The sequence below is a fragment of the Budorcas taxicolor genome, chromosome 1 (assembly GCF_023091745.1).
Source record: "Budorcas taxicolor isolate Tak-1 chromosome 1, Takin1.1, whole genome shotgun sequence".
Lineage (NCBI taxonomy): Eukaryota > Metazoa > Chordata > Mammalia > Artiodactyla > Bovidae > Budorcas > Budorcas taxicolor.
In genome coordinates, this window is record NC_068910.1 from 67768671 (window position 1) to 67780252 (window position 11582).

Here is an 11582-nt window from a genome sequence, read left to right on the forward strand (position 1 = left end):
GGGCCTTTGCAGACAAAAAGGGTTATTTTATCCAGATTATTCCCCCACATTGCAGGGGAAAAGGGACTCATTTGTAATCATCAAAGGAATGCTGACAGGCTTGAAACGGGATTACATTCTATTATCCTCATCCGAATTAAAGATTTGTTTTGGAGATCTTTCTTAGGTTTCTTCCTCCCTGCTCCTCCAACTCCAAATGAGGTGATTTGTATTCGTGGGACATCTGAGGCAGACATGAAATCAGACGGTTTGCAAACATACACTTCAGATTCAGTGGCCTGAGTTTTGAATTTTAATGTTGCCTGGTTCTGTGCGTGTGTGGACAACTAGGCTCTCAGGTTGAGAGTAACCCCAATCATCACTTCACTTCATTCCCTAACTAGTTAATGCAGGAGACATCCAACATCAGGAGCCTGAGTGAACAAGGGATACAGATGTCCAGAAATGCAAGTGTGGAAGTGGAAAATCAACCCATGGGCAGCATTGTCTGCTGGTCTATGGATACTCTTGTTATTGGTGTTATTCAGTTGCTAAGTCATGTCCAACTCTTTGTGACCCCATAGGATGGATATGCTACTAATCCCTCAATTTCAAGCTCTGTGGCTTGGGTACCATTTGAAGAACGTGACTGGCCAAATCTATTCTTCATCCCTTAAATTGCTTTGTGATGAGTGCCCATGAAACCACTGAGAAGGGAGCCTCTCTGGGACAGACTGACTCTTTACAGCAGGACTATATCATACTTAGCATGGCATCTGAGACCCAAAAGACTTGAGAACATTTCCTGTTCTTTCAGACAGACCTTCCACTATATAATCACAACGGAACTGACGCCTACCGTGAAGAAGTCTTGGGTAACTCAGGTTGAAAGCCGTAAGTCAGTGGAAAAGTTCAACTGGGTCGAAAACTTCAACAAGACAAAAAGCTATGTCTTGATCTTAGCTGATGAAAGAGCAAGACATCTTAGAGAAAATCTCAAGGCAAGGAGATGACACTCTCTAAGCAGGAAAGAGCAAAGAATATAGGTAAAGTGCATCAGAAGCTGTACCATGTCTTTGCTCGTCATGTCTTTATACCACAAGCCTTCTTTCTAGACTTACTGTTCTTCAGGAAATATGTCCTCCAGTAGTTCTTTCAGTGAGGATTTATTAGTGGTAAACATGTCCTTATTTCACACTCTTGCAGATAGTTTAGCTGGTTATATAGTTCTGCACTGACAGTTTTTTCCCCCAGAACCTGGAAAATATTTCACTGGTTTCTGATTCTCATTGACATGGCAAAGCCCTTCCAAATGAAAAACTTTCTGCCTGATTGTTTTAAGACCATCACCTTGTTTTAGAATTTTGTAGTTTTAGTATGATAGAAATAAATTTATTTTGCTTGGGATGCTTGACTCTGAGTCATTCATCAGCTCTTCAAAATTGACTCTACGATATTATCACTTTGAGTGTTGTCTCTCCCTCATTTTTCCTATTCTCTTTTTCTAGAATACTGATCACCTGTGTGTTGAATCTTCATTCCATTTTCCATGTCTTATAAGGTGTTTTTTTTTTTTTTTTCATGTCTTTATCTCTTTTACTGCATTCTGGATAATTTTCCTAGCTTTATTTTCCAGTTCACTATTTCTCTCTTCAACTACATTTAATCTATCCATCAAGCCTTGAACCTTGGTGAATATATTTTTTCGTGTTAGTTGATATATTTGATTCTATAAAAAAAAATAGGCCTGCTCTTTCTTGATAGCGTTTCTTCTTCTTCTGGATTCTTTCCTTTATTTCTTTTTATGTTTTATATCCCCTCTTATTTATTAAACACTCTGTGGTTTTGCTGCTGACTGTTATACATACAGTGCATTTTGGATTGCGTGTTCACAATCAGCAGAATTTAATCTACCAGAATCTTGTGGGGCCTGCATTGATGTTGCTATACAGGGAGTATTTGTGGGTTTTTTCCAGGTACCTTGGGGTAACTTTTCTAGTTTCTTAGCTTAGGGTTTCCTGGTAAAGGCAATGTGAATTCAAACCCCAGATTCTTGCAAAGGTAAGTGTGTGGTTACATAGTTTCAACAAAGATTATTTTTTCCTCTAATCCTAAGCCTCCTGAGAAACCTATATGCAGGTCAGGAAGCAACAGTTAGAACTGGACATGGAACACCAGACTGGTTCCAAATAGGAAAAGGAATATGTCAAGGCTGTATATTGTCACCCTGCTTATTTAACTTCCATGCAGAGTACATCATAAGAAATGCTGGGCTGGAAGAAGCACCAGCTGGAATCAAGATTGCCGGGAAAAATATCAATAACCTCAGATATGCAGATGACACCACCCTTATGGTAGAAAGTGAAGAGGAACTAAAAAGCCTCTTAATGAAGAGTGAAAAAGTTGGCTTAAAGCTTAACATTCAGAAAACTAAGATCATGGCATCTGGTCCCATCACTTCATGGGAAATAGATGGGGAAACAGTGGAAACGGTGTCAGACTTTAATTTGGGGGGCTCCAAAATCACTGCAGATGGTGATTGCAGCCATGAAATTAAAAGATGCTTACTCCTTGGAAGGAAAGTTAGACCAACCTAGACAGCATATTGAAAAGCAGAGACTTTACTTTGCCAACAAAGGTCCATCTAGTCAAGGCTGTGATTTTTCCAGTGGTCATATATGGATGTGAGAGTTGGACTGTGAAGAAAGCTGAGTGCCGAAGAATTGATGCTTTTGAACTGTGGTGTTGGAGAAGACTCTTGAGAGTCCCTTGGACTGCAAGGAGATCCAACCAGTTCATCCTAAAGGAGATCAGTCCTGGATGTTCATTGGAAGGACTGATGCTAAAGCTGAAACTCCAATACTTTGGCCACCTCATGCGAAGAGTTGACTCATTGGAAAAAACCCTGATGCTGGGAAGGATTGGGGGCAGGAGGAGAAGGGGACGACAGAGGATGAGATGGCTGGGTGGCATCACCAACTCAATGGACATGAGTTTGGGTAAACTCCGGGAGTTGGTGATGGACGTGCTGTGATTCACGGGGTCGCAAAGAGCTGGACACGACTGAGTGACTGAACTGAACTGAATCCTGAGCCCAAGCTGAGATGTTCCCTTGTCATCTTTCTTTGCAAGAATGCTGATTTGTTTCTCACACACCTTTTTATGAGTGTTTAGCCCTTCCAGGCCCTGGCCTTATAAGGAGATCTTTATTCCAATTCCTCACCTGACATTGGTCTAATGCCTTCTCTCTTGCCCTCACGTACCCAGTAAATTCTAGCTCTAAAACGCATCAAAGGCCCTGGTGTAGCCACAGGTTCAGAGCCAGCTACTTCTTCAGTTCTCTGGTCTCTCTTCATTTTGTTCCCTGGCTACTCCTTGTGTTTATTCACTCACCCAAGCATTTAAAGGATGTTTGCTATATTTTATTCAGCAACTTTAAATGATTTGTTGGGCAAATAGTTCAGTTCAGTCGCTCAGTCGTGTCTGACTCTTTGCGACCCCATGAATCACAGCACGCCAGGCCTCTCTGTCTATCACCAACTCCCGGAGTTTACCCAAATTCATGTCCATCGAGTCAGTGATGCCATTGAGCCATCTCATCCTCTCTCGTCCCCTTCTCCTCCTGCCCCCAATCCTTCCCAGCGTTAGGGTCTTTTCCAAGGTGTCAACTCTTTGCATGAGGTGGCCAAAGTATTGGAGTTTCAGCTTTAGCATCAGTCCTTCCAATGAACATCCAGGACTAATCTCCTTTAGGATGAACACCTCCAGAACACCAGTTCCACCATATTTCCAAGAAATGAATTATAGACCTTATTTTGTAATCAGTTATTTGGGGCTGGATAGTGCTATCTCTTGGTGCCACGTGGAATGGACAATACCTGCAAGTCCTGAGAAAGATCTGGATTTGACATATTAAGAGATAAACATTAAGACGTGACATTGTTTTAAACAACTTATAATTGATTTGCTTTAGTATTAGAAAGCTGCCTGCATTCAAATCTCCAAAAATTACTTAAGCTCTCTGGCTACTATTTCTTCAACTTATAGAGAAATTTCCTTGATAGGGTTGTGAGGATTAAATGAGTTAATAAACATGAAGTTTTTAAAACACTCTGTGGCATAAAGTGCTTTATGTATTTGATATACTATAGTATTTTTAGCTAACTTCTCTTACTTGTGCTAAGAAAACCAAGTAAAGAATTTACCCCTTATGTTGGGTCAGAGTTTAACCTGAGGTAGCGCACACATAGGGGCCAGTGAAGGAGTAGCAGAATTAGAGGCCTCAAGGGGAAAAGAGGGGGCTTCCCGGATGGCTCAGTGATAAAGAATCCGGCTGCCAACGCAGGAGACACAGGTTCAGTCCCTGGGTCAGGAAGATCCCCTGGAAGAGGAAATGGCAACCCACTCCAGTATTCTTGCCTGGAAAATGCCATGGACAGAGGAGCGTGGCAGGCTATAGTCCCTGGGGTCACAAAGAGTCGGACACAACTGAGCATGCACCCAAGGGGAAAGAAAGAAGCTCAAAGAAAACCCTTTAGAATCACCTGGTCAGCCACCCTCCCATCTGAGAGACTCCTTCCAGTGCTGAAACCTAGGTGATTCTAGGACGGATGTTATTCAGGGAAGCTAGTGCATTCTAGAAATATACCAACACACCAGCCTCATTAAAGTATCATAAAAGTTCAGAATGCCTCACCGTATGCATCCACATTCATTACTCAGCTTGAATGACAAGAGTATGGATTTTTGAAGTGAGATAATTACTGGATTCACATTCTTTCTCTAAATTTTACTGGCAGTTGTGGGAACTGGCGTGGGGGGCAAGGAGGCGATAGGGCTGGGCCACAGGGGAGCGGGTGCTGTTTCAGTGTATATTACCCCCAAAGTGGTGCCTTTTCAAGAATTTTGCAAGTGCTGTCAGGATGGCTGAAAATACTAGCGGTCTCAAATAATTTTTAAATCATGAACCTCAACAGCAAAAACATTTTGAGATATTGCATTTAGAAATTGTGTAGTGAATCAACTATAGTTCAATAAAATAACATTTTAAAAAGAAATGGTGAACTGTTGTACTGACAAGTTGTATGCTTTTTGTTTGTTTGTTTGGTTAACCATGCTGCATAGCTTACAGGATCTTATTTCCCTGACCACGGATAGAATCCAGGCCACGGCAGCGAAAGTGCCAAATCTTAGCCACTGGACTGCCAGGGAACTCCCTCAATCTGTATGTTAATTAGAAGCAAGAAATAGCTTCTTTTTTCAAGATAGAAATATGTTCCTTCAAAAGAAGTTCTAACATCTTTCTACTATACCCACTGATTGCCTTGTGCCCACACCTACTGTGGATCAACAGTGTTGAGAAGACGTTGAAGGAAGAAATGAGAAAAGGTCAGTCTACTCAGAGGACAATTGAAATCTCTATGAGGAGTCCAGCTCAGCTCAGTTCAGTCGCTCAGTTGTGTCCGACTCTCTGTGACCCCATGGATCGCAGCACGCCAGGCCTCCCTGTCCATCACCAGCTCCCGGAGTCCACCCAAACAGAGAACTATCTAAAAATGTCAGGCAAATTGAGGCATTTTTTCCTGGCATTGCCCCCGACTCAGCGCCCACACAGGCCAAGTCCTCCAGCCTGGTCCCACCCCTGGGCCCGTGTTAGGGTCTGCCTCTGCTTCCAAGCTGGGGGTCTCCATCAAGTTAACTAAGCCCTCTGAGGCTGCGTAAAGTGAGATTTCTATTTAACTCACAAGGCTGCTATGAGGATGAAGTCAGATAACACTATGCTCAACTAATTTTCACTCCCTTCTTTTCTCTTCCTCCCTCGAAACTACTGCTAGGCTGCCTTTTCCAATAAAGCGCCTGGGAGACCAAAGCCATCAATTATGGGACCACTCGCCTGCCCAGACTCCCCTTCTCGGCTACAGAAAGAGCCATCAGAACACTTTTTGAATGTAGTTATTTTCCATGGAAACAGGCTAGAGCTCTGAGATGCTTACTTTTCATCCCTCTTCTTCTATGAAAGCTGGACAACTCCTTTAGACATCCACTTTGTTTTTCTTTGGTGACGAGCTGCCTTTTGGCTCCGTCAAAGTCTTGAAAGTGAAGACAATCCCGAATTAAAGTATGATATGACCAAGGGATGATAAAAGGCAGACCTGTGTGACGTGCATGTCTGTGTAAGTTTGTGCATACCTGTGTGCTGGGACACAGCAGCAGACTGAGAGCAGGGAACATACATCCTGGTCTCCCTGGCAGCGAGCCCTGGGGAGGGGGTTGGGGGAAGTGAGACCCAGTCACACCCGTGTACCCCTGGATGAACTGCGCATGGTTCATCCCTGCCCTCTGACATGGGCAGCAGTGGTCCTCCACTCTGGCTGCACTCTAGAATTGCCTGGGGGCTTTGGCAAAGAGATCCATGCCTGGATCTCCCAGGTGAATTTCATCAGAAGCCCTGGGTTGCTGCTAGAGCATCCTTATATTTGTTTAGACTCAAGGGATGTTAGTGTGTCAGCCAGGGTTGAGACCCACTGTTTCTCTAAGCAGGAAAGGAAGGTTCAACCTCTTCTAAACGGACCATTCCATCAGGACAGAGTTCCCACTCCAGGGATCCCAACCAATGGAACAACCATTTTTCTATTTTCTGAAATTCTTTTTTTTTTAGTTTTTTTTTTTTCTTTTTAATTTGGCTGCACTGGGTCTTCACTGTTGCTCGTGGGCTTTCTCTAGTTGCAGGGGTTAACTCTCTATTTGCGGAGCTTGGACTTCTCATTGCAATGGCTTCTCTTGTTGCATAGCACAGGCTCTAAGGGAAGCAGGTTTCAGTACTTGCAGCTGGAGGGTTCCAGAGCACAGGCTGAGTAGTTGGTGGTGCATGAGCTTCGTTACCCCGAAGCATGTGGAATCTTCCCACATCAGGGATCAAACCCGCATCCCCTGCATTGGCAGGCGGACTCCTAACCACTGGTCCACAGGGGAGTCCTACATTCTGAAATTCTTGACCAGTGAAATAAGGAGTTAGGGTCAGGCTTATCTGCTAGGCTGCAAATGATCTGATAACAAGCCCCACATCTTGTCTTGGCCCCTTGGGCTACTGATGGAGGCAGGCAGGGTAGGACACCAGCCCGGAGACCCCCTTTGATCATGCAGTGCCCTTTCTTTGAGGTCTGGGGACGTCTGGGAACAAGCAAGGCCTTAAAAGCTGCCCCACTCCCCTTGTTTCTCACTTTCTTTCTGTTTCCCACATTTACCATTCCGTGCCCAAGGGTAAAACCAAACGTGTCAACACATGATCATGACTCTTTTTGTCAAAAGTCAGGAGTTTCCTAGGAATCCAAGTGGGAACGTGATTAATTTTCCATCCGTTCCTTCCCTCCCTCATCAGTCCATCAATCACTTTGAACATCTTTGAGAAGAAAGAAAAGAAAAAAAAAAAAAAGCAAAACAGAAGAGGGAGAAAAGGAAAGAGCAGAGAGAGAAGACCATGCCTGCTCTCTGCAGAGAATAAAGCCATCAAAAATATATAGATAAGTAAACAAGATGGGACGTCCCTGGTGGTCCAGTGGTTAAGAATCTGCCTTGCAATGCAGGGTTCAATCCCTAGCCAGGGAACTACGGATAGGATCCCACATGTCTCAGAGCAGCGAAGCCCAAATGCCACAACTCGAGAGTCCAAAACTAAGATCTGACACAGCCAAATAAGGAAATATTATTTTTTTAAAAAACGAATGAGACCTGAGGGACATGGCAAACTAAGTTCAGAGACACGCTGAAACATCACTCTTGAAAGCCAGACCACATGTAGAAAGGATCTTTAGGATCTTTTTAATCGTTGGAACCAAAATGGCACCCCTCCCTCCCCTCTGCCCTCATCCTGCCTTGTTCTTCGAACAAAGATGATGCTGACATCGTATTTCTATATATGAAAAATATATATATATATCAGTGATCAGTTTGGACCTCTCCGGCTAAATCCTGAAGTTGGGAATGCAGTCAAAAGAACAGAACGCTATCCCAAAGAGGAAAATGGACGAATGCCAAGCCCATTTGAGTTTGGGATTAAGGATCAGAAGCACTAATTTTGCATGAACTGTTCTTGCCTTCCTGGGATGTGTTTTTAATGCAGTGATGATAGCCTTCCAGTGGCCGCTGGCAGCATCTCAATGTCTTCAGGGAGGAGAGGGAAGGGGGTGTTTAGGGAGCCTGTTTCCTAGCAGGCTTGGAGGTGATTAGCACAAGTCACGAGCATGAAGGGGGAGGAGAGGAGGCCCTGATGCAGCCTCTGGCTTATTAAGAGTGAGATGTGATGCTGGAATCCCCGGGGCAAAAAAATCAATGACCCAGGAAAACTACACCAGCTGACAGCCTCAGGGAAAAAAAAAAAAAAAAAAAGCTCAAGGAAGAGTTGCAAAGAAGAGAAAGGCTTAAGCAACTTTCCAAAACTCTGTGCTGCTAATCTCCCAGGAGGCCCAATACTGTACAGACAAAGGCTAGGACCCCTTTCATTTCAGCACTTTCTTTCACCTGGATTCACCATCCTGCTTCCATCCCCTTCTTCACAAAGGCTGAAAGGGTCCCAAGTTCCCTCCGCCCTCCCTCTGTCTGGATTTTTTATGTTTCCTTGTTTAGAAAAACAAGCAAGCAAAGACATTGTCAAATGCTGCTCTCCAGGGCTCAGCTGTCACTGCAGGCTCCGAAGGGGAGGGTCCACCGTCTCTTTCCAGGCACTGGTTTCTACACACCCCTCTGAGTTCAGGAACAGGACCTCTTGCTCCCAGGAAAGCAGGAATCAGGCTTTGAGGCCACAGAGGTGGGAGTTGGGGAGGGGTGTGTGTGTCTCTCTGTGTCTGTGTTGGTTTCACATGACCAGGACCCACTGTGTCAACTAAAGCTTTCAACTCAACCCTCAGACTGTCATCTTTGGAGCTTAGGAATTTTCTTGGATGCTGTATGTCACATGGCTAAGGGGGTCCCTAAAGGTTCATTAAGTTTCAAGTCAAATGAGTCAATTTTGGAAGACATGATCTTTCTCCCTGAGCCTTTTCTAATATTTCCCTAAAGCCATACAAGCTAGAATTTAGATCTAAACATGAGTGTGTCTGTGGTTTCGGGCAAGGTTATTTTTCTTTTCTTCTCCCCAAAAGGCTCCCAGACACTTTCTCCCTGGTCTTCAGATCTCTAAAGAGCAAGGCTGACAAGAGAAAACATGGGGGTTGCCTGGCAATGTCCCCATCGACCGAATATTGGCTCAGGGAGTCTCAAACCCTGGAATCTAGGTTCCCTCTAAAAGCACAAGAAAATTTCTTTTATCATTTAATCATTTAGAGAAATATGTATGAAAACATCCACTTCCAAGTTTAGAGCACCCTGTCTGACAGTTCAAGTTCACCCTCCGAAGCAGCTGGTACCTTTAGACAGTTCCAAACTTGGGTGGTAACCTATAGACTGCTTCAAGGATTGCAACCGCTTCACTAAAGAAACAAGCTCTAAGTGCCTGTAATCTGTGAGAACAATCTAATGGTTACACCGCAACGGTACCTAAAGCAATATTTGTTCAGTTACAGTGATGTCACAAAAGAAAGGCTTGTTGGCTTTCTTCTGTTCTTTGCTCAACAATATTCGCAGCCTGCCGGTGGCTGAATTCAGACTGCTTTCCATAGCTTAAATCAGCAAAGACAGAACTTTTCTAGCAGCCAAGAAAGTTCTAGTACCAAAAAAAAGTCAATAGCACTTGAAATTCAGCATTTTTCCCAGCACATTTACCACAGCGCTCTGACCCTCGGTCTTAAGGACCTCAGTTTCCTTGCCAAATAGGCATGTCTTGGCTTCCTTTGCGAGGTAGAAACACAGCCTTGATATTAAATATTCAAAGCAAAGAACCTCTGACCCGAGGGCTCTCAGCTAACAATGACATTCTCTGTAAGCAAACTAGAAACCCAACTCAGCTTCTGGTTTGCCAGTGTCCCTTGCCATGTACTAGCGTATTGCACAAACAGGGTCTGAGGAAGGAGCCTTGTTGACTGTGATTACACCCCAAAAGACCTTCAAAGCAGAGATGCAGGAAGCCTGGCCTTGACAGGAGATGCTGGAGAAGGCAAAGAATGGGACTCAGAGCTGCTTCCGGGGCTGGGCAGGGGCGAGGAAAGGGTGAAGGGCCACCAGCCTCGCCAGACGGAGACCCAGGTCTGATTCACCTTTGCAGGGATGTCTGGTTCCTCTCAGCAAGCGCAAAGGTAATTTAAGAATGCTGTCCCTCTAGCCCCCATCAATTCAGAAACCTCTCTCCCTTTGTGGCGCCCCACCTACAACCCCAGAACTATCTGAGATCGGCTCAGTCTCCCCCCAGAGAAAAGCCTCATCGGTTACTGGGAGGGGAGGTCGTTGTTCTTTTCTTTTTTTTAAGGCGATGGGGGCTGGAAGGGACCAACTCTGGTGCCTTTTGGCGGTAAAGTCTTACCCCTGAGTCTCCTCTCTCCGTACTGCAAGCTTCTACTCATCTCTCATGGCATCTCCACCGGACCTTCCACCACCCCACCCCCGGGTTTCCCTCAGGTCTGTTGGCAGACTTAAGGTCAAATGTCTCCTGGACTGGTCTCCTTACGTGGGCACCCGCGAGGTCGGCTGGGGCACACCCAAACTGCGCGTAAACCAAACAGGTACAACGTAGACCGCAACACGTGTACCAACAGCGCTGAGCTCGGTGCACAGGACTCAGCCTAAGGTGCTTTAAACCGATACGCATCCTTCGGAGTCTGGCCCCTGACCCTGGGATACTGACGAGGTCAACTTATCGGGAGACAAACTCCAAACACTCTACCCACCCTTCTTTCTTGGGGGACCCCCTCTGCCGGCATCCCACATGTAGTTACTTATATGCGAAGAGTTCGCATCCGGCAAGAAAAAGTTAGGGCTCCTAGCTCGCCCTAACTTTCAAGCGACCCGGCCTTGCCCCCTCGGGCGCCGGCCCCCAACCGAGGGCTCACCTTAGCGCCCCGCGACGCCGGGGGCCGCTCAGCGAGGGAGGTCGCTTCTTACCGGAGAAGTCGGTGAGCGCCGCTATCTCTTTGGAGCAAACCAGGACGGTGCAGTAGAAGAGACGCAGGAGCTGCCCCGGAGGCTCTACCTGCCTGCGGAGGCCGGGATGCTGCGCGGGTTGCTGGGCGGACGGTGGGCGCGCGTGGCCGGGCAGCAGCATGATGTGCCGCGCGACGGAGCGCGGGCGCGGGCCCGGGGCGCACGGGGGATCGCGGGGCGGAGGGCGGCGTCACATGGCAGGACGAGTCGGTAGCCGACGTCTCCGCGGCCCCCTGCCACCTCCCGGCCCAGGCTGCCAGCGCCTCCTCCTTGCCGCGGGCGAGCACCGGCTCCGGAGCGAAGAGGAGGGGGCGGAGACCTGGGGCGGGGCGAGGAGCCCCGGGAAGGATCCGCGTAGTTTCCCCGAGAGGAAATCTCCGCTGCGGGCCGCGCAGGAGGAAACGAGGGCGGGGGGCGAAGGGAAAGTGTAGCCCCTCCGCGCCCCCGAGGCTGCCAGAGGCCGGGGCCCTGGCGCGCTGCGCGCCGCGGAGGGCGCCCCCAACAGCACGCGACTGGAGCGCCTTGCACACCCCGGG

General features: G+C 46.7%; 1 protein-coding gene across 1 annotated transcript in view; it reads right to left on the bottom strand.

Moving 5' to 3' along the window:
- The window catches only part of EVA1C (eva-1 homolog C), a 105815-nt gene extending 94648 nt beyond the window's left edge, over positions 1-11167 (bottom strand). The window contains exon 1 of the mRNA XM_052642284.1: positions 11008-11167. Coding sequence (XP_052498244.1) covers positions 11008-11167 — 160 coding nt within the window. The remainder of the gene's footprint in view (positions 1-11007) is intronic.
- Between the last annotated feature and the right edge of the window lie 415 nt (positions 11168-11582).